Source organism: Oppia nitens, unplaced genomic scaffold, assembly GCF_028296485.1.
Source record: "Oppia nitens isolate AA-2021 unplaced genomic scaffold, nextdenovo-longstitch-racon4-pilon3 scaffold3_pilon_pilon_pilon, whole genome shotgun sequence".
In the NCBI taxonomy this organism is placed as follows: Eukaryota; Metazoa; Arthropoda; class Arachnida; order Sarcoptiformes; family Oppiidae; genus Oppia; species Oppia nitens.
In genome coordinates, this window is record NW_026533221.1 from 2,012,149 (window position 1) to 2,036,419 (window position 24,271).

General features: G+C 26.3%; 4 protein-coding genes across 4 annotated transcripts; 2 read left to right on the plus strand and 2 right to left on the minus strand.

The window, feature by feature from the left end:
• Positions 1-11,123: 11,123 nt before the first annotated feature.
• Positions 11,124-13,322, minus strand: LOC128958954 (uncharacterized). The gene is made up of 2 exons (XM_054304923.1): positions 13,262-13,322; positions 11,124-12,020 (listed from the first exon to the last, which is right to left on the minus strand). Exon 2 carries the CDS (start codon positions 11,917-11,919, stop codon positions 11,131-11,133), a length of 789 nt encoding a protein of 262 aa, XP_054160898.1. The 5' UTR covers positions 11,920-12,020; positions 13,262-13,322; the 3' UTR covers positions 11,124-11,130.
• Positions 13,275-15,119, plus strand: LOC128958955 (CTD nuclear envelope phosphatase 1-like). Its single transcript, XM_054304924.1, has 5 exons — positions 13,275-13,604; positions 14,119-14,185; positions 14,305-14,495; positions 14,598-14,826; positions 14,897-15,119. The coding sequence occupies exons 1-5, from the start codon at positions 13,506-13,508 to the stop codon at positions 15,040-15,042; spliced, it is 732 nt and encodes a 243-aa protein (XP_054160899.1). The 5' UTR covers positions 13,275-13,505; the 3' UTR covers positions 15,043-15,119.
• A 1,556-nt stretch (positions 15,120-16,675) lies between these two features.
• LOC128957435 (uncharacterized) lies at positions 16,676-19,453 on the minus strand (the record flags this gene model as incomplete). Its single annotated transcript, XM_054303193.1, has 1 exon — positions 16,676-19,453. A coding segment is annotated over exon 1 (2,655 nt), but the record flags the coding sequence as incomplete, so codon positions are not given.
• Positions 19,454-19,908: 455 nt separating this feature from the next.
• Positions 19,909-23,482, plus strand: LOC128958832 (recQ-like DNA helicase Blm). The gene is made up of 2 exons (XM_054304771.1): positions 19,909-21,110; positions 21,171-23,482. The coding sequence occupies exons 1-2, from the start codon at positions 20,096-20,098 to the stop codon at positions 23,471-23,473; spliced, it is 3,318 nt and encodes a 1,105-aa protein (XP_054160746.1). The 5' UTR covers positions 19,909-20,095; the 3' UTR covers positions 23,474-23,482.
• The last annotated feature ends 789 nt before the right edge of the window (positions 23,483-24,271 follow it).

Below are 24,271 nucleotides of genomic sequence, written 5' to 3' on the forward strand. Positions count from 1 at the left end.
CAGTGTATATATATAAGCTTATATATAAATTGGTATATACTGTATATATATATAGTCTACCAATGCCCATACCTTACATATATGCTTAAACTACTAAATGACAAATTATTGTATAAACACATTAACTACACGCTGTAGTGATTTTTATACACAAAAATTATATATATATATATATATTTGTTAATTAATATTTACTATTATTTTATATTTGTTGTTATCAATAAAAAAAATTTAATTGTGTTTTTTGTTGAATGTATGTGTGTGTGTCAATCAAATCAATAACTAATTTAATAATTTATTAGTTTTTAATAAATTAAGTTATATTATGATTATTTATTTTGAAAAAAAATTTGTGTAACAAATATTAAATGTCTAATTAATTGTCGGGTTATTTGTTTGAATTTTGTAATTTTAATAATATATTAGTTTTGTTGTTGTAATCAACTTTAATCCTATACTAAACATCAAACTTAAATTCAACACAAATATGTATGTATTAAACTGTTTTTACTTAATTAGTAATTATTTTCTAAATGCCATGTATTTTATGGGGGAAAAAATTAATTTGAAAATTAGATTTTTCTTTATTTTTTTAAGAAAATTAATGTCAAGATTTTTTTATTATAAATAAATTAAATTATTGTTTTTAATTTTTTTTAGTAATACTATATATAATATTAAGTAGAAATTTAATAAAACTTTTTAATTAATTAATTAAATTTATTTTTTTAATATATTCTAAAAGTTATTTATTATAATAAGGAAAACTTTTTTCTTCTTATTTTTGAAGACAAAATGTCACGAATTTTATGGTTTTATAAAAGATTTATAAAACAGAATATTCTTTGAATAGATTTATAACATAAACTTAAAACAGTATTTATTATTAAATATATATACACTTAAAATATATGTATAAAAATTTATTTATATATATAAAATAAATAAAGAATATTCTGTATATATATATATTGAACAATATTTATATGTTTTAATACAAATAGTTTTAAGTCAATATCGTTTTAACAAGATTTTCAAAGTAAACACTTTTGTTTAATATATATACGCGTATATATATATATAGTACTGTAATATTATATACAGTATATAATACATATAATATAAATATAGACATGATTTCAATTGAAAGACATATTGACAAAACAGATTTTATTATTATTATTATTATTAAAAAATATTTGCTAAAAAAATTGTTTATAAATATGAATACAATTATAAAATTTAGTAAATAAATATATATAGAATTTTTAAATAATAAAATACAATCAAATATTTTTTTTATTGAATTATTCAATTTTTCAATAATATTATATATATATATTGTATATATTATTATTCATTTTAGTAGTACTATATATATATATAGTGTAAATTTATATCTTGTATATCAAAGATTATGTTTATGAATATTTGTAATAATAATAATAATAATAATAATATACTGTTTCTCCAATATATTGAATATATATATATATTTATATAATTTATAGGTATATATATATACTGTATATATGTTATAGAGTACTTGATATATGAGTAGTAAATTTATAAGAAAATAATAAATATTTATATTAGTTTTTATATAAATAAAAGTTTGTTTATAATAATCAATTTATTATTGAAAGTTTTTTTTCTCTCTCTCTCTCAGTATTATTATACTGTAGTTTTAAGTAACATACAGTATATATATATATTTAAATTGTTTTTATAAAAAAACACACGTTTCAAACAAACAAAATTATTTTAAGGGTTTCAAAAAAATCTAAAATATGTGACAAATTTTTAATATTTTTTCAACAATTTTTTAAAAAATACTATTATATAGAATGAGTAATGATTGACATATAAATTGTTATTAACTATTATTTTTTTTAATAATTCAGCTAGATAACATTTTTGAAAATTTTATTTAATATTACAATATTATTATTATTATTATTATTTTAGATTAATTATTTTTTTTCGGTCCAAAAATATAGTATCAATAATAATAATAATAATGAACTTTTCAAACCAATCGATAAACTCAATCAACTGGTGGGATGATCTTAATGTAAGTTTCATCAAAATTTATTATTACAAAAAAAAATAAAAATATTATTATCATTATTTTTGTTGTTGTTTTTGATGATGTTGGTGTCACTAAAAATTAACGATAAAATAATTTGATAAATTATATTGTATGTACAACCATATACTGTATATTAATATATTAAATAAGTAATATAAATTATTAGACTGTATTGTTTTATATAAGATAACAATATATATAATATTATAAACTACTGTATTAGTATAATAATTTATATATTTTTTAACACACATACAAATATACACATAATTATCTATATAATAAATTATAATTTAAAAATACTTTATATAATTTTTGATTAATAAATAAGTTAATGCTATTCAACATAATTATTAATTATTATGCTAATATTTTTTCGCTCTATACATATATACAGTATATTAAAGTCATGTTATAATATTTTAATACTATTTATCATTTATTATTAGTGTTGTTATAATAAATGAAATGTTTAATTAAAAAATTATTTTTATCTTAAAAACAAAATAAAACATTGAGACTGTGTTTATATTATACATGTCTTACAGTTTCTATAACTTATATACAAGAATATTCTGATGTCAAACATATGTGTGACTTATAATAATTATAATTATTATTATTATTATTATTATCTAAATTAGACTTATAGTATTAAATTAATTAGTTTTTAGTCATATATTTTTTTGTGTGTATCTATACTATAGTATCAGTATATATATATATGTACTTTATATGTAAGTTAATAAACACTATTAAGTTTTTTTTATTTGAATGAAAAATATAAAAAATAAAAGTAATGCTATTTATACACTATATTTTAAAAGATTATGACAAAAATAAAGCTAATTACGACAATTGACATTTTGTTTTTTTATATAAGTATATAATATTTTCGACATTATATACAATATTGTGTATAATTTTTTAACATTAAATATAAGTCAATATTTTTTAAGTTAAAAAATTTTCAAACATTATTTGGATATACAGTATATACAGTTTAACATTAAAAACGATATAATTAAATATTTCTAGTTTATTGAATTGTATTTAATTGTTTTATTGTTGAGTATTAGACAACAATAGAAAAATATTATATATATTTTTAAAATATTTAATATACAGTAGTATAACATTTTGAATTTATAAAAAAATTATAGTTGAAAATTCAATAAACAAAATATTTTTTTAATAAAAATTTCTTGGAATTTTTGCATTAAAATTATTTATTAATGCATATAAATATATATATATATATATTTGTAAATGTTATATAAAGTTATATAATATTAATATAAATTTATATTCAATACAGTATTTTTAGTTATTTTACATATTGTATATAGTATTATGTCTTATAATATATTTAAAATAAAAAAAAGATTTTTCAAATAAATTAATAAATTATGTATTAATAGTATACTAATAATAAAACATGATGTATACTAGACTAATAAACTATAGTATAGTAATATATTAAAAAGATATTTATTAATAAAATTATAATAATAATAATGAATTTAAAATAATATTAATATAAATATTTTAGTATTTATATGTATTCAAATATACTATAGATAATTATTTTTAATATAAAATTAATTATTAGTGTTTTATTTAAATTTTATAAGTAGCTTTATATGAACAATAATAATAATTATTAATATTATATAATTTATATACAAAACAAATAGCATAACTTATAATTTTAATATTTAAATGTAATATTTAAAAAATAAATTTTAATTAGATATTAATTTTTTTTTAAAATATATAATTAAATATCTATAGATTAATAGGGATTGGCGTGAATTAAATAAACAGTTGGATTGGATCTGGTATTTGCATTGTTATGCATTTGCATCCCTTTATTTTGCCATATCGTCCATAACATTGGTATCAGTGCTACGATTGCGGACATCGTTTGCCACAAATCCGCACTTTTACTTTTTAAACCTATTCCTCCTAATACTAGGCCTAACGCGAGCCCTACATCTCTACTTAGATCCGTACGGATCGAAAAATGTATGATTAAAAAAAACAAACTAATAAATAATAATAAATTTTTTTTAAATATATATATTATTTAACAACTAATTATAATATTCAATATACTGTATATACATGTATATCGTATTTATAATCTTGAATTTATTACTATTTTATAATAAACTGTATATAATACTAATATAATAATATAGTATAACTATTATAAATAATTATTAGTTGAGAAAAAATAATAATTATTTAATACATTGTTGTAATATGATATACTTGTATTCATAATTTATATGTATATATATATAAATATAATATGCAAAAACTTTTAATGAAATTATTTATTTTTTGTTTTGTTTTCATTAATTTGTTTGTTTAGTTATTACCGATTTTATTGAGCAAAATAATATGGGATATAGGATTTCCATGTGTTTGTTCAGCATTGGCACTATTGCAATTAGGTATATCCATATATATATATAATAAAATACATATACTGTAAATATATATATTATATATATTATCAACTTATTTTACATTAATAATATTTATTTTTTTATATACTAAAAATATCGTATATAAGTATAACAAATATAATATTGTTATCTACATATAGACAACAATATTAATTTGAATAATAATTTTTTTTAAACAACAAAACTATTTAAAAAAAAAAACTAATTGAGAATATTTTTTTGTGAGGATAACAATAATGATATATAAATATAAATAAATATGTTTTTATTATTATTATTATTATTATTAGGTTTTATTCATCAGTTGAATGAAATCAAATTCAATTCATCGCTGATATCAAGTGAATCGTGTGTTTTCATTGCAATAACAATGCATTTCTGTTTAATAATTATCTCGGATTTACTATTAGTACTTCAAAACTCATTGAAAGTTAGTGTCCATAAAAAAATTATTATTATTATTATTAAGAAACTATTATTATTAATAATAATATAAATGATAACATATACAAAGTATATAATAATAATTGCTTACAATAATTATAATATTAAATTAAATAAATAAATACCACTGAGATATATATATATAATATATAAGAATAGATATTATTGTTATTATAAAATATTATTTTTTTTCATTATATATTTAATGAATAATAATTTTCTTTTTAAAAAAAATCAATTTTTCAGTTAATTTATATATCAGTTAACATAATATTTTCGATTTGGATTGTATTCATTTGTCTGGTATTTCTGATCAAATCAATACAATTGTTGCAAACGTTTGCCAATTTAAAGTCTTCGGGAAGTTTTCGGGTGACCACTGCTGGCAGCGGTGGCGGCGGTGTCGGTACCGACTATACTAATAAGTCACCAAACGTTTCGCATAGCAAAAAATATAGGCTAGACATTCAGATGAAGTCGTTAGTGGCCAACAATAAATACGATCCAAGACTAGTACCGCCGCCGACAAACAAGTTGGCCAACGATGGATCGGTAGTTATTGACGAGAATCGGCCGCGTATTAAGATTACCGATGAAAACGAGCTGACAGTCAGCTATGCCAGTGATAACACTCCCTCCCAGTGCTTCCCCAGCGAATCGGGACGTAAGTAGTTTTTTTTTTGGTCTACAATTTATAATAATATACTTTATATATATATATATATATATTTTAATATATATTTATTTATTTAAATTTTATGATAATTTTAATAATATATTTAAATAATTTCATAATAATTTAATAATAATAAACATTAACTGAAACATAATATGTTTGATTTTATTTTATTTTTTATTCATAGTATATTCAATATATATATACATAGAGATAATTAATGTAAACAATTAAATATTTATTTTGAAAAAAAGTAAAAGTAAAAGTTTAATATTATGTAATATAATATTTAGTGTTAATAACAAAATGGTGTGGGTTATGGCTCTCATGGGTTTTAATTTAATTTTATTATTTTTGTTGAAAAAATTTTAGTCAATATTATATATAAATATAAATATAAAATTGAAAATAATACAAATATTTGTATTTTTAAAATATGTAGTAATCTAATGTATATTAACATATATATAACTTATTTAGTAATCAAAATTATAATAGTATTATCATCTACATAGTTTTAATTAATTAGTGGCATAAATATTTATTTTTTTAAAATATGTAAATTTAATTTTAAAAAAATTAGATTTTATTTCAAGTATTGTACTAATTATATATATACATAAAATATAAATTTTAATTAATTAATAAATAGTGTAAATACAAATTTATATTTGTCAAAATTGCTAAACATTTCATGTGTGAAAAAATTTGTATAAAATTAGAGATTTTATATTTTTGTATTACTGTATAATATTGTCGTACAATATACAGGTATGACAACTAATATATTAAAAAATTCAATAGATTTTTAAAATAGTTGAAACGTTTTATTTAATTCAATATTTTTTTTTAAAAAATGTTTAATTTAATTTAAGTTAAGCTAACTTAGCGCAAACACATACATTGAAAAATCTATAGATAGATAGTTAGATAAAATTCAATGTAAGAAACTTTTATATATTTAATTTAATTTAATTTAACTTCTATTTTATATATGTCATACAAAAATGCATTCACCAAAAAATTATTATTATTATTCTGTACCATAAAATCTAAATGCAAATTAAATATATGAAACATTTATTGAATATATATATATATTCTTTAATTTCTATATATATATTCTTTAGTATATATTTATACTAATATATTCCCATAGTTTTAAATGTTATAAACTGTTGTATTGTATATTGTAGAGTATTATATTATTATTATTATTATTATTTTCATTAATAAATGTTGTGTAAAAATACAGTAAAATTTATATTATATCAATTGCATCAACAATCACAATATACACAATAACAACAATACACATGTATAACAATACATTTATAATACAATGATATGTTTTTTTGTTTGTGTGTATATATTGAATATAAATTTATATATCAATACAGATAGTTCAACGAGTGGTTCATTGAAGCGAAATGAGTCCAATTCAATATACAGACAATCGCCAAAATTTAACAATAAGAGACATACAAATAAAAATAAAACTAATAGTAATAATAATAATAATAAATATAACGGCAATAAAATTGTCAGAAAAAATTCAAACCATTCGTCAATTGGTCGGTTAGAGTCGCCGCTCAAGAATATCGCAGAGATTAACGACTTAAGGGACGACTTTGACGACAAAAAGAGGTATTGAATTAAACAAATAAACAAAAACAAAAAATAACTAACTGTTTGTTAACTAAAATTTGTAGATATTTTTTTATATATAATAATATAAATCTAGGTTTATATATAATTAAATTTGTATACTATAATGAATTTTATTTTTATATATATACTTTACTTATATACTGTATATACTCTTTATTGATTGCACCGGTAGTGTTACAAATCAGCAACAAATTGAGATCTATAGCTCCCAGTGCCAGAGTCAGCAGCAGCAACAACCAAAACAGCAGCCATCAAATAGGGATGTATTTGAAAATCTGGTCAAACGTATAATCCATTTGATGGCCTACGGCCTAATCATAACTGTGCTTCAATGTGTCGGAACTATCGGCGCAAACGGCATATTTAAGGATGAATCGCAAGAAATTATTTTATGGTTTTCCTATCAAACATTATACAGGTTTGAGTACTTGAATATACTATTATATATATATATTTTATGTTTAATAAATATAATTAACATTATTATAATTTAACTATTAATTTAAAATTCAAATACCTTGGTAGTTTATATTTATATTACAATTTTATATACTGAGTATAAGATTACTTATTTGTATATAAAAATTTAAATGTCATATTAATAGTTAATTAATATATATATATATATATATATATATTATAATACAATATTTCACAACAATATTGCAATCTATATTATGAGAATACAGAATATTCTGTTATTTCAATGTTCAATAATATTAGGTTTTTTTTTATTTTTTTCTGTTATTAGTTATATAATAATTTAATAATAATGATGTTATATAATATCTGATTTACAATATATATTGATAATTTATAGTATCATTCATAATGCATACAATAACCCAATATAATAAAGCTTTTAGTTTCTAATAAATTATATAATAGGGTTTTATCATTAAAAAATATTAGATGCATTGCGAAACTCCACAAACAAACAAAAAATAATATAATTTATATAATTTATATAATACTTAAATTATTGATATGGATTACAAAATACATTAGTATAACATTTGAGCTTTACAACAAAAAATTATAATTTAGGTTTTTTTTAAAAAAAATAAAAATTTAATACATGCATAATAAGTAAAGGTTTGTATTACCCAACCAAACGACAAAAAAATTATTATACAATTTTGTTTTTAACTATATTTAATACCATTTAATACAGTATAGAAACTTTCTAAACATATATATATATTAATATATTAAATATTATCTAAAATAATATTATTGAACTATAATGTTCAAATAATAATAATAAATAAATTTAATACAAGTATTACTGTTATATTATTAATAATTTATATATGATAGTTGTCTTAACTTATTTGATATTACATTTATATCCCTCACACACATGTTTAGGGTTGATGTAGTGATAATAAAATTATTAGTCAATCACTGATATACCAGTAATAAATACAACAATATATATATATATATATATATATTTATACTGTATATATCAGTGGACATCAATAGTAATATAAAATTTATATATAAGATATTAACCAATAGTTATATTTTTTTTAATATATATATATAATGTATATTATAATCATAGAGTGGTTGAGCTGTTGCTGGTGTTTACGACAGTCAGCATAACATCCAAATCCTTTCATAACTATATTTATGAGTTTCGGCCAAATTTCAAACAACGATCCCTTAGGAAGCAATGACTTCAACATCATATAAGAAATACGATGTCTATAATGGGCTTTATATTTATGATATTATTTAAATTATAAATAAATATATATTTAAATCTCTCTCTCTCTCTCTCGTTCTTCTCTCTCTCTCTCTCTCTCTCTCTCTCTCTCTCTCTCTCTCGTTCTTTATCTTTCTCTTAATGCTTAAACAAAAATCCCAACAAATTTTATGTTTAAATTTTAAATAACTTTTTTTTAAAAAATAACTTTTTCCAACACAAAAATCATTATTATTAAAGTATCACCAAAATAATTTTTTTTTAAACTTTTATTATTAGTATTACATTTATTAATACATAACTCTAAAAAAAGTATATAAAAAAAGTATATTAAAAAAGTAAAGTTCTGTGTATAAGTAAATATAATTTACAACAAATTTGTTTTTCATAATAATATATACAAAATATATAACATTTATATGATACTTATATACAATATATATATATAGAAAATACATCACAAAATAAAATTGTTTCAAATATATTATTGATATATTTTGACATCACATACATAACACATTTTTTATTTAGTTAACTATTGTTGTTGTTGTTATTATTATTATTATTGTTATTGATAATGTTGTTAAATTAAGCCAATATTACCAAAATATATATATATAATGATTCAATTTTCTCAATTGATTATCATTTAGTGTGTGTGTACTGTATATATATATAAGACATTTCAGTGTCTAAATAATAATACTAATAATAAATATATATATATATATATATAATATTTTTTAGTCAACATTATTATAGTATTATTATTACAGTATAATTATAACACAGTATTATTGATAATATATTTAATATGTATTGTATTAATACCTTATTGTGTGTAACGATAAACTCTATAGTTGTTTAAAAAAAACGATATTACTATTGTAGTTATTTTTGAAAAAAAATCAATAAAATTTATTTTTTACTAAATTTATATAATTATTGTATTTTTTACTACTTATTTTAATGTAATTTTTAATAATAATAATAGTAATAATAATAATAATAGTTTAACTTAAATGATCTTACACTAGAAAAAAACTAATTATTGTATAATATTATCAAAAAAAGTAAAAAAAATAAAATAAAATTTATTAATATTTATTATTATTGTAATAAATATATTATTATTTTAAGTTTTACGGTTATCATGCTTATTATTATTATTATTATCCAGGTACTATATAATGATAATGTTAAATTTATAAATAAAAAACCATTATTTTAAATTTACAAATATTTAGTTATTACTAAAATAAATTACATTTTATTATAGCTATATTATTATTATTATTATCTTAAAAATAATGACTTTATATAAAAAAATACTATTTCTTTATACATCAGTACTTACATTACCGTAACTTTAATTTACGACTTCATTATTATTATTTTTAATAAAAAAATAAATTACCTAGTTTATATGAAAAATCATATAACCATATAGTTATATATTTTAATAAAGGAATACATAACAAATAAAAAAAAACATAATAGTCAACTGATAAATAATTAAATATACATTTTATTTTTCACACATATAAAAAAAATGTTAAGCCGTATACTATATAAGCTATTAGTTTGTTAAAACAAAACAAAAAATATTGTATAAATTGTCGCAAAAATATCTAATAATATAACATTTATATATAAAATATTTTTTTAATGAGAATATATTTTATTATATATATATATATATATACTGTATATAAATTTATATGTATTAATATATATATATATATAATAAAAATAATTATTTTTCTATATATAATATAATAATAAAATACTTTTTTCGTTGTTTTCAATATAAAAAAAAATGAATCAATGAATAGTTATAATGAAAATATTAAAAACAATAACTGGATTTTTTTTAAAAAAAACAATCTAAAAATATATGTTAATAAAAAAATATAATACAATCAAATATATATATATCATATCAAATATATCGATATATACTATAAATATAGAAATATAATAATAATAAAAATTTTAATTTTTCTTCAATTACTTATAATTAGTTAAAAAATTTTTTGTTGTTGTCTTAATTGAGTTAATTCTTGTATTGTTTGAGTCGTTTGCAATGTTTAGCCGTTAGTTCAGTAGTCGTCGTTGTCGTAGTAGTCATACCGTCGGTCAACTGGTGGTCACTGTTTTTTCTTGTTCTTCTTCTTCTACTACTTTTTATTCTTCTTCGGTCAATAATATCGGCAAACAAGTTGCGCATCTGAACCATCTGTTTGTCAAATCGTTTCCAAAGATTACTGTCCATTGAAACACAAGCCGTCGGTGTAGTCTTTTTGGCGTTTCGTTTGACAACACTTTTTGTCAGCCGCTGATAATCGGAGTCAAGTTGTGTCCACTTTTGCGACACTAGTGTTACGTCAATGACTTGTTGGCCGTTGATTTGATGGTTGTCTTCATCGACATCTTCGTCATTGTCGACATCGTCATCATCAGTATCGTCGTCGTCGTCGTCGTCGTCGTCATCATCATCATCAGTATCGTCGACGACAGCCGAGTTTGAGTCTGACTCTTGTTTCAAAACTACGGCCAACTTTTGTTTCATTGAGTTTTGCAAAACATTGGCCAATAATAATCGGTCGCCACTGACGGGTGGCGGAGGTGGTAGCGGCTGATGTATATCATCAGTGGATTTATCTTTGGTATCTATTGGTTGCTGATTATTATTATTATTATTTGATCCGCTAATACTTTTGCGGATCCGCTGAATGATAGCCGAATTGAGCGGCAAAATCGGATCGTCCAGTTCGGGAGCGACGGCAACAGCGGTGACCACTATTTGGCGGTCAATTGACTGTTTGGCAGCTGCGGCGCTCATCTTTTCCTTCTTCTTCTTCTTCTTCAACTTCTTCAGTCACCAAAACAAACGGCAAGTTTTTCTTCTGTTGTTTTTTTTGTCTGAATCATGCGTTCAAAACACTAAACATATTATTGTTATAACAAAACAGTTTATTACAGAGTATTACAGTTTATAAGTTAATAATAATAATAATAATAATAATAATAATAATACTATAGTAGAAAAAAACACAACAAATAATAGTAAAATATTATATGTAATAGTATTGCAATATAACAGTGCAGTTGTAATGCAATGTCAATGTATTGTTATGTTATGTATTGGTTTCGGGTTTGGGTTTCAATGGGTTTTTATTTTTATTTATTAATTTTTTTTTTTTGAATATATATGTACAGTACTAATGCAATATAGTGTTTATCAATAAATTTTGAGTACAGTTACTACTGTATAACATAACACTAGACACGAAACACATTAATATCATATACACTGTAGTGTATTATTCAACATATGTATAATAATATCATACAGTATTTTACAGTATATTATTATACAGTATAACAGTACAGTATTTTTATAATCCCGTGTAAGTCGGGTATTACAAAACACACGTCTATTATTATTAATAATAATATCAATCCACACATTTAATCAGTGTTCACACATACACATATATCGTTACATTTTATGCTCCCAAACAGATCCCTCTATATATGTATATTTAATACACATTTATGTTTCTATATACATGTGTATACACACATACACATACACATACACATACACATACACATACACATACACATACACATACACATACACATACACATACACATACACATACACATACACATACACATACACATACACATACACATACACATACACATACACATACACATACACATACACATACACATACACATACACATACACATACACATACACATACACATACACATACACATACACATACACATACACATACACATACACATACACATACACATACACATACACATACACATACACATACACATACACATACACATACACATACACATACACATACACATACACACAGTAACACAGTTTATGTATAACTATATGTAAAAGTGGCGCCACATGTGTAGCGCAAGTGTTTCACAGATAAATGGCTGTTAAATATGATATTGCAATCAATTGTGTGTTTGAAATATACTGTATATTATAATAAAATAAAATAATAAAAAATTATTTTTTGTTTGTTTGTTGTGTTATTTTTTAAGTAGATTTTATTTATTTATATATTTATTAATTGTTTGTATAATTATTAATAATAATAAATAAATTAATTAATATTTAATTAAATAAATTAAACCTTCAACTCGTCTCCTCTCTGTCTCTTTGCCGAAGATTTTGTGTGTGTGTGTCCACGCGTTTTATGTGACGAGTGGACTCACGCGCGCGCCAGAGGTTTGTTGTTGCGGACGACGACCACAAAGAGTTTGTTGAAGTAGAAGAAGAAGAAGAAGTGGTATTGATTGGGTGGTCCGCTGAGAGACAACAAGAGAGTGAACGACAGTGTGGACTAACCAACCGGTGGTCGTCAACGGTCTGTCCAAATGTTGAAACAGTTGCAAATGGGTTTACGCGCCGTTTTGGTCTTCGCCTCCAAGATCTGGACGTTCATCTGTTATGTACTCAAGAAACAAGTCCGCACTGTATGTCTTATATATATATATATTTTTAAAAAAAATAATAGTCACCTATTGATTGATCCGTTCAGACATGAGTTGAGACACAACCAAGAAATCCATTGATTTCTTGGTTGTTGTTGTTTTCTGTCTCTCTCTATCTCTTGTATTGTGTGTGAAACCATTGATGAGTACATTAAGATCAGCGGAAACTCTTTTTGTATTTAATGCAAAAAAATTTATCACTTTGTTTATCAGTTGATCCCATAATAATCTCTTTTATTTTATTTTTTTTTAAAAATAACTGGTTATAACTTATATGATATCTAAATGTGTTTTTTTGTTGTTTGTTATCAGTTTAGTAGTTTAAGTACAGTATAGTTGTAGTAGTGTTTGAATAATATAATGAAATAGCAATTGGTTTCACATAATATTGATAATAATAAGAAAAACTTTTGTTTGTTTGTTTATTAATTAATTAATTAATTAATTAAATTATTGGATGTGTTTAATGTTATTGTCATTTGTTTTTTTTTTTCAGGTAATACAACACCAAACCGTCAAATACCATATCATGCCTTTGTCTCCGCTATCGAAACACAGACTCAGTAATTGATTGAATCACTAAATCATATCTCAATTGTTTAATTTTTTTTTAAATTTATTTATTTAATACTATTTTTGTATTATTATTATCTATAATAATAATTTTCAAAAAAATAAATAGGTTTAGTTAGACGCAAAGTACTTGTACTGGACTTAGACGAGACGCTTATACACTCTCATCACGACGGAGTCATCAGACAGATGGTCAAACCGGGAACGCCACCCGATTTTGTGCTCAAAGTGACAATAGATAGACATCCCGTCAGGTTTTTTGTCCACAAGAGACCGCATGTCGACTATTTTCTTAATGTTGTGCGTATTTTTTGTTTGTTTGGATCAATTGATTTTTATGACCAAAATTTAAAACAAATCCTAATTTTGTATTGATTTGATTGATACTCAATCTCTTTATAGGTTAGCCAATGGTATGAATTAGTAGTATTTACCGCCAGTATGGAGATATACGGTGCAGCGGTTGCCGACAAATTGGACAATAATAAAGGCATTTTAAAGCGTAGATACTTTAGACAGCACTGTACACTAGATTACGGCAGTTATACCAAAGATTTGACTGCTATATCGCAAGATTTAGCCAGTGTTTTCATATTAGACAATAGTCCCGGTGCTTATAGGCAATACCCTGGTATAGTATTTTTTTAAATAATAATATAAATATATTTTTTAATTAACTAATTTTATTAATTACTTATTAGACAATGCAATACCAATCAAGTCGTGGTTTTCGGACCCGCGCGACACAGCATTACTCAATTTATTACCCGTTTTGGACGCATTAAGGTTCACAACGGACGTCCGATCGGTGCTGAGCCGTAACCTTCATCTACACAATCTTTGGTAGCACTTATTAAAACGAAACGAAATTATTAAATTAAATTAAACAAAAATAATAATAATAATACAAATTTAGACTAAAATAAATATAACTAACAAAAAAAATTTACATCACATACACACATATATATAAAATGTGTTAATAAAATAATATTTTGTTCCTCAACAACAACAACAACAAAAAGACACATTAATAACAAACAAAATATCATTTATTATTATAATATTGTAAATATTTATCTATCTATCAAATCAATCAAATTGTTTTCATCCATATATTTCATATATTGTTTGTAAGTAATTTTGTTTGTTTAATTTGTTTGTTTGTTTTTTTTATGATTATTATTATTATTATTGAATTATTTATGTAGATGACAATTATTGTATTTAAAAAAAACGATATATATATATGTAAAAATAATAATAATAATAATAAATCGATTAATTAAGAGAAAAATTAATTTTATTATTAATTTTTTTGGGTCTGTTTTCTCATCAAAAAGATCAACAAAACCTTGAACTCAAAGATCGGGTTTCAAATGATATTCAAATGTTTAGTATTCACACATTCATCGATGATTAGCACAAAAAAATCATTTAAAAAAATATTATTACTACTAATGGTATGATTATAGAAAAAATAAATTAATTAACAATTTATTGACTGATTGATTGATTGATTGTTTGTTTGTAAAAAAACAATTACGAACAAAATGCTGATAAATGCTGACAATGAAAAGTAATAATCAATAAAATATTTTTAATTATTAAGTAATTAATTATATGATTAAAATTAAAAAAAACTTGATTAGTATGATTATATAAATTATAATTTATTATTATAATAATAAGTAAACTAATTAATTTATAATTAATAAAGTGATCATAAATATTATATACAGTATTTAATAATTATTTAAAAAAACTAAATAATTGCTTATAACTAAACACTATTAACAAATTGTATAGTATTTAAAATTGTATCAAAAATTAATTAATTCATCGATTAATTCTATTATTGTTAAATCTATTATTTTTTTTATATTTTTTGTTGTTGTCTCAACTCAACCCCCCCCCCTACCCAACGCATAGTTAAAAATCATTTATTATAAATTCATTGTTTATAAAAATAATAAATAAAATATTAGAAAATTATTTATACAAAATAAAATATTTGAATTTATTATTTTTCCGATAATAATAGACAGTATATATATAAATATATTTTTTTTATTTTAATATTGAATATATAAATATATATTTTTTTAAAATTTTAATATTGAATATATAAATATATTTTTTTATTTTAATATTGAATATATAAATAAATTACATTAATCAATCATATCATATTTTAAATATATATATATTATAAAGTATATATCTGTATAACAATTGGCAAAACAAAAATATAAATCTGATATTTATATTATAATTCAATAACATTTATATTTAACAATTTAATTAAGTAATGAATATCTAATATTTTAGCGGTAATTACACGATAATTAACTTAATAGACGACTATAACTGTATTTTTTCTGGCTTTAGTTTAGGCACAGAATTATTATTTTATCGGTAATAATAATATTGTTAACAATAATATTATTATTTATGATAACATTATTATTATTAATAATATTATTAACTGTTTCGCTAAAAGTATTTCCATTGCAATCACATTCAGAGGACATAAAAAACTTTTTCATAAATTGTTGAGGAATTGTATTCCAGGGGTTCATCCGTTTTCTAGTTTTATGCCACCATTGGTTACCATCGAACGGACTATCATTGTTGCCGGCATTGTAGACCAAAAACATGAATCGCTGGCCACCGGTCAACAGTTCGTCGGCTTTTTCGCCCAATCGAAGATAACTGTGCGCAACAAATATCGATTTCGGCGACAAAATAACAGTGTCTTCGCCGATAAACTTTCGGCTAACCAAATTGGCAAACAGCCGTTCGCTGTCCGTTTTACTAAACTGTTGGCCTATTGAAAACATCGGCAGTGACCAGTATTTTGCCGGCACTTTGTCGGCTGAGCCGCCGAATATGAGTATCAATTTTTTTAATTCGATATCCACTTTGCGCTGTTGACCAAACAGCCCGACTAACGTTTGCAACGATCGCAATATGGCTACCACTTGGTCGGTAATGTCCCGATCAGTGTATTTATCGACAGACAAACAGTTATCACAGATTGAATCACCGATAGTTTTGCCACAATCTTCTGGTGAAAATTGTTCGCCAAAATAGCGTAACAATTGAACCCTTCGACACTCGGCCTGATTAAGACAATAATGTTTAACCAGATCCACGTATTCCATCAATACTCTCAATACTTCGATGGACTTTTTCCGATCGGATCCAATCAATTGTTTCCAGCGTTCAACATCGTCAAAGTTGTAATACATAATACAATTGGATAACTTGCCATCTCTGCCGGCTCGGCCAACTTCTTGATAGTAGTGTTCAATTGATTTTGATATCGTATTATGTATAATAAAACGGACGTCTGGTTTATCGATACCCATACCGAACGCAATGGTAGCACAGATGACATAATAGTTATTTATCAGCCAATCGTTTTGTATACGTTTGCGTTCGGGATCTTTGAGACCCGCGTGATAGGCGACTGCTTTGATGCCATCCCTAGCCAGACGTTTGGCCAATTGGTCGCACTCTTTACGGGCCAAACAGTATATGATACCACTTTGTCGGGCGAAGTTAGTCCGAAGCATACGTAGAATATCGTTGTAAGAGTTAAACCCTTTCATACGGACCTCGAACTTAAGATTCGGTCGATTGAATGACTGCATAAACCATTTGGTCGACGAGTTGTCAATACCTAATTGTGCGACAATATCGAGTCGCACTTTCTGTGTGGCCGTCGCTGTTAAGGCCATTATCGGTACCGACGGGAACTGTTGACGAAATATTTGTAGTTTTTTATAATCGGGTCTAAAATCGTGTCCCCATTGGCTGACACAGTGGGCCTCGTCGATGACAAATCGGGCGATTAGTTGACGCGACGCCAGATCTCTAACAATGGCCATCAGCTCATAGTTTTTCGCCAACTTCTCGGGCGTTACGAAAAGCAGTTTGACTATCGGTTCTTTACTCATGAGATCATTACAAGTGAGTCGTATTTCTTCGGGATCGATATCGGTTGACATTGCTTTAGCTAAACCCGGTTTTTTGTCGTTGATTTTATTTACCTGATCCATGATTAACGACTTCAATGGCGACACAATAATTGTAACGCCTGGACTGATCAAAGCCGGCAACTGATAGCATAGACTTTTGCCGGCACCGGTCGGCATCAAAATCAGACAATCCATTCCGAGTAGTGCTGCGTTGATGGCCTCCCGTTGATTGGTTCGGTAGCCATGAACACCGAAGAAGTTTCTCAATTCATTGTCTATTAACGACGAGTGGGCAAAGTTAGTCGACTTAAGATACGGATCGTTGCCATCATTGCGAAACACACCGACAAACTTTGCATCGCTTTCAGTGTCGATATTATTACCAGTCTTTTCGTTAGGGTTTTGTTCCGCTGTTTTGTTGAAATCATATTCAATAACATTATTGCTATCAATAGCAGCACTACTAGTATTGCCAACAAAACCATAGCTGCTTTCTTCTACTTCTTCATCGATCATGTCATCAAAGTCTGTATCATCTCTGATCAATAGTACATCATATGCATTATCATCACTAGTATTGCCATCGTTTGTATTGCTATCACTTGAATTGTCATCACTTGATCCACAGTAGTCACTGTTAATGGTGGTCGTTGTTTGTGACATTATCAGTGTATTAAAATCTACTGAATTGACAAACTCTTCGAAGTCATTATCGTCGGCAGAGTTGTCGCCAAACGATTCGTCGACTTCGTGGACACTATCCATACGGATAGCCGTCATCGATGACAAATCTTTGACACATGTGTTCATCATCGTTGGTGATGACTGTGACCACTCATCATCGGCGGTGGCATCACTCCAATGGTTATTGTTATTGTCGTCGTGATAGATGATAACAGGTGTTGATGTCATCATCGATGGTGATGAGGTGATAGATGGAGAAGTGGACGAAGATTTTTTGATATGACATTTGTTGTCGTCATCCATGTCTTTGTTCATAAACTGGTCGTGCAATTCAAGCGTCAATTGATTTGTGGCTTCCGATGACTGGCGGCCAGTAGTAGTAGTCATCGGCGGCGGCAACTGATTGGTACACAAGTCGGCGGACAAGATGTCTGTCTTCAACAACAACACCGGTATTTTCTTCATGCAATCAAAATCGGATCAGTTAATCACCACAAAAAAAAATAATAATATTAATTAATTAATTAAAAATAAATTACTGATTATTTAGTCAATTGATTAGTCATTTAATAATTAAAAAAAAAAAAATGAAATAAAACTTTAAATCTGACTAAAAGTTTAAAAAAAAAACAATTTTTGTTTATTTATTATTATTATTCAAAAACATGTCATCAGATGTCTCGCTATATTAAAACATATGTATTGTTGACAACAATAATTGCTATGCAATTCATACGTCAATATGTCTCACTTTGTGCTAAACCAAAACAATAATTTCAATATAACAGTACAGTAGTACTGTATATATATATAGTATGCGCGCAATATTATAAAGTCTAATGCTTAGGGGGAGGGGCGGAGTCACGGCATAGTTATTATACACACTAAGCTATATTGTATGTATATATATATGTAAGTGTAATCTATGATAATCTATGTACTTGTGGTGTGCTTCTGCTATTGTTTTGGTTTTGGTTTAGCACAAAGTGAGACAATATTTAATACATACAATAGTACTGTAGTCGTAGTCAATACTCAATAGTGTTTAGGAGACAAATAGCGCCAAAAAATTTGTGATATTTTTTATATATATATTGAATGAAATTATAAATCAATGAATGAAATCAATTCAAAAACAATGCGTTTAACCGATTAAAACATGTGGTCATAATGTCTTCACACATATTGATTGACTGATTGATTGATTGACCAAAATCTAGTGACCGCGCAATGAAAATACCGCAAAACAATTTGTGGTCAAAGTTGACCGATTTTTCTAAAAATCAACAACAAAACTATCGGGACTCGTTGGCGGCCGCCGCTTGCGATCCAGTGGCCAATCGGCTCAAACAATTGGACGCCAATCTCAAGGATGATGTCAAGGATGTCAAGAATCGTACCATCAATTCTTCCTCTAATTATTCTACTTATTCATCAACGACTGCTGCAGTCACGACCAACACATCATCGATCACATCAACACCTCTTGTAGTCCATCACAACAACAACAACAACAACACCAATAAGCGCCACAGCGGTGATAATGATGAGTGGCCACAGTCATCGGCAACCAATGGTTTCTCTACGACGACTAACGACAACTACAATAGCCGACAATCATCATCGCCAGAGTTGTCGCCAATTTTCAAACGCAAAAGACAACGACAGACAATATTCATTGATGACGACAACGACAATGACAATCATATCAGCGTATCAGCTAATGGTGTGATCAATAGTTTGACTGATGAAGATATGGATGACAGGGACCAACTCAAAGAAACCAATTATCAGGTGATGTCACAGATATGCGATTCGTTATCCGAGTTCATCAACAGTCATAAGTCAACAACAAATGTGTCACAAATGGATGATTTAAGTCAACTTCTTGATAAGAGATCGCAATTAGTCAATCGTATCATCGATTGTGACATTAGGTCATCACAGAAGAGTACTGCCACCACAACCACTGCCTCATACTATCCGCAAACACCTGTTTCGACTGTTGGTCAACGGTTTGCTAGTCTTTCGCCCGATGATAGTGGCACTGCCAACACTGACACTGCCGATAACAATGTAGATGAAGTAGTAGTAAACGATTTTTCCGATCCATTTGACGACGACTTTGATGTACATATCGATAGTCTAGATATAAATTCAATGATGACTAACACTATCAACAAAAACAATACAGATATTGTTGTCGACTTATGCGATGATGACAGTCCTGTTGTCTTTGCCAACGGTAACCGGTATCAGTCGACATCATCTCCAGCTTATAATAACGATTGTTCAATTATTATAGATGATAATGACAGTTATGAATCATATGTCTACAACAACAATGACAATAGTGATGATATACGTGTGATCAGTGACTTTAATGACAGTGTCGTTGAAGAGGACAAAGTGGAAACTGGTTTTAGTGGCCCTAAAGAATATGATTTTAACAAAAGCGTTGATCATATAGATCTCAATAAGACAGTTGATGAGAATGAGCACGTGACTGGTACTACCGACGGTGATGGCCGCTGCGGCGGCGGCAGTACTAGTAGTCAAACAACTACTGGCGGTAAGTTTGTCGGTGTCTATCGTAATGATGGCAGCGATCAGTATCTGAAACGAACAAATTTTGCCCACTCGATGAAAATGGAGAGAAAGTTTAGGACATTTTTTGGTCTACAAAGTTACCGAATCAATCAAATGGAAGCCATCAACGCAGCACTACTAGGAATGGATTGTATGATTTTGATGCCGACCGGTGCCGGCAAAAGTCTATGCTATCAGTTGCCCGCAGTGCTCAGCGATGGCGTAACAATTGTTGTTTCGCCATTGAAGTCGTTGATTGTCGATCAGGTAAAGAAGATCAACGACAAAAAGGATGGTTTGGCTAAGTCATTGTCAAGTGATGTAGAGTCCAGCGAAGTTATGGCCATTTATGGTGATCTCAGATCCAAAGCGCCAACAATTAAACTGCTTTTCGTAACACCCGAGAAGATATCGGCGAGCAATGCACTGATGTCTGTCTTGAGTGATCTGTCGTCGCGCCAACTATTGGCCAGATTTGTCATCGACGAGGCCCACTGTGTTAGCCAATGGGGACACGATTTTAGGCCCGATTATAAAAAACTACAAGTATTGCGTCAACAGTTCCCGTCGGTACCCATAATGGCCTTAACAGCGACGGCTACACAAAAAGTGCGACTCGATATCGTCGCCCAATTAGGTATTGATAAGCCGTCGACCAAATGGTTTATGCAGTCATTCAATCGACCGAATCTTAAGTTCGAAGTTCGGACCAAAAACAAGAATTCGTACGACGAGATTTCGCTGATGATTCAGACAGACTTTAACAGACAAAGTGGTATTATTTATTGTTTGTCGCGCAAAGATTGCGACGATTTATCGCTTAAATTGTCGAGCGATGGCATTAAAGTGGTGTCATATCACGCGGGTCTTAGCGATAGCGATCGCAAACGTATACAAGAAAATTGGATTATAAACAAACATAATGTCATCTGTGCTACCATTGCGTTCGGTATGGGTATCGATAAAGCGGACGTCCGTTTCGTTATTCATTATTCGATGCCGAAGTCGATTGAAGGCTACTATCAGGAAGTGGGTCGCGCGGGTAGGGATGGACTCACTTCGCATTGTATACTCTATTTTAATGGTTCGGATGTTCAACGTTGGAAACAATTGATGACAAAGACAACCACATCGAAACCTATACTTCAAATATTTCTATCGTATCTCTATATGACTGAACACTATTGCCAGAATCGGGCCGAATGTCGCCGAACACAATTGTTGCGCTATTTTGGCGAAGTATTCAATGCCGAAAATTGTACGAAAAATATCCGAACCATTTGCGATAACTGTTTGTCCAAAGATCAGTACAACCAGATAGATGTTACCGACGAAGCAGTGGCCATATTGCGATCGTTGCAGACATTGGTCGGCCAGTTTGGTCGACAACGCAAAGAAAATATTAGTTTGACAAAGATTTTGCAGATATTCAATGGCGGCGACAAATTGGAAACAAAATATCGATCGTTACCGATGTTTACGAAAGGCAAGCAATTTAATTATACGGATAGAGAACGGCTGCTGAAGAATATGATATTTATGAAGTATATCGCCGAAGATACTGTTGTGTCGCATCCGAGAGGCATATTCGTTGCGCACAGTTATCTAAAACTTGGCGAAAAGGCCAGCGAACTGTTGACTGGTGGCAAGAGATTGACGTTTTTGATGTGCAAACGCAAGTCCAGCACCACTACCACCACCACTGCTGGCACTGGCGGTATCAATAACTATGACGCTCTGGATATTAGCGGTTTGGATGACAGGCCTAACACGACAGCCACCACTTATGGTAGCAAACGATTTAATCCATGGAATAGGAATCCAAGATCTATTAAAAGGACATCATTTTCACCGACAACAACGACTCCGTACGGCGGAACCATTAGTGGTTATAATAAAAAAAATAGTTCAAAATATTTCAATAGTGGCAACAAATCAAAGCCGGCATCGATCTATGGTTTCAGTAGTCAGGGATTTATTGCTGCCCCCAAACGTAAACCCAAAAAAGCACAGTTATAACAACATTCAGTGGGGGTAGGGGTGGGCTGGGCTATGATTTTGGTTAATTAATAATTAGATTTGTTATTTTTATAATAAAAAAAAATTGTTTAATTAAATTTACTAATAATAAAATATACTGTAAAATTTGTTGTTGTTGTTGTTGTGTTCATCCACACAATTTGTAAGTTTTCATCTATAAACCAAATTTTTATATATATTATCTAATTGTTATATGCATTGTAATCTCCATTGTCATATTTATAACTATAATTTGTATTTATAATTAAATAATTTACAATGATAATAATTATGTTTGATACTAATAAAATTATAAATGGTAATGAGTTAATGACAAAATTTTTAGTGTTGTCATATCTATATTGATAGCATTTTTTTTTGTAAAAAAATCATAAAAATATAAATTACAGTATTATTATTAAAAAATTTTATCATATACACTTAACTAACTGATTGAATGTATGTTTATTTTATTATTATTTTATATATTTAACTTTAATTATTATTATAATAAACTATTTTTTTTATAACTACTGGTTTATTAAATTAATTTTTTATATATATATTTAACAGTTGTTTTAAAATTTAAACATAAATATTCTGTATATACTGTAATCTATAAAAATTATTCTACACTATTATTCAAACAAAAATATATATTAAATTTTCAACAAAAAATTATTATTTATTTATATATTCTGTATTTATAAATATAATCTGTAATATACAGGTAATCTCTGATTTTCAATATAGAGGATATAATACAGTATATATACAGTATATATATACACTGTATAT

Bases quoted from the DNA above. Each gene is read 5' to 3' on its own strand.
- LOC128958954 (XM_054304923.1), bottom strand. From the start codon at position 11,919: ATGAGCGCCGCAGCTGCCAAACAGTCAATTGACCGCCAAATAGTGGTC.
- LOC128958955 (XM_054304924.1), top strand. From the start codon at position 13,506: ATGTTGAAACAGTTGCAAATGGGTTTACGCGCCGTTTTGGTCTTCGCC. The intron at 13,605-14,118 runs GTATGTCTTATA...TTTTTTTTTCAG, and splicing joins TCAAGAAACAAGTCCGCACT to GTAATACAACACCAAACCGT. The intron at 14,496-14,597 runs GTGCGTATTTTT...ATCTCTTTATAG, and splicing joins TCGACTATTTTCTTAATGTT to GTTAGCCAATGGTATGAATT.
- LOC128958832 (XM_054304771.1), top strand. From the start codon at position 20,096: ATGAAAATACCGCAAAACAATTTGTGGTCAAAGTTGACCGATTTTTCT. The intron at 21,111-21,170 runs GTAACCGGTATC...CAATTATTATAG, and splicing joins TCCTGTTGTCTTTGCCAACG to ATGATAATGACAGTTATGAA.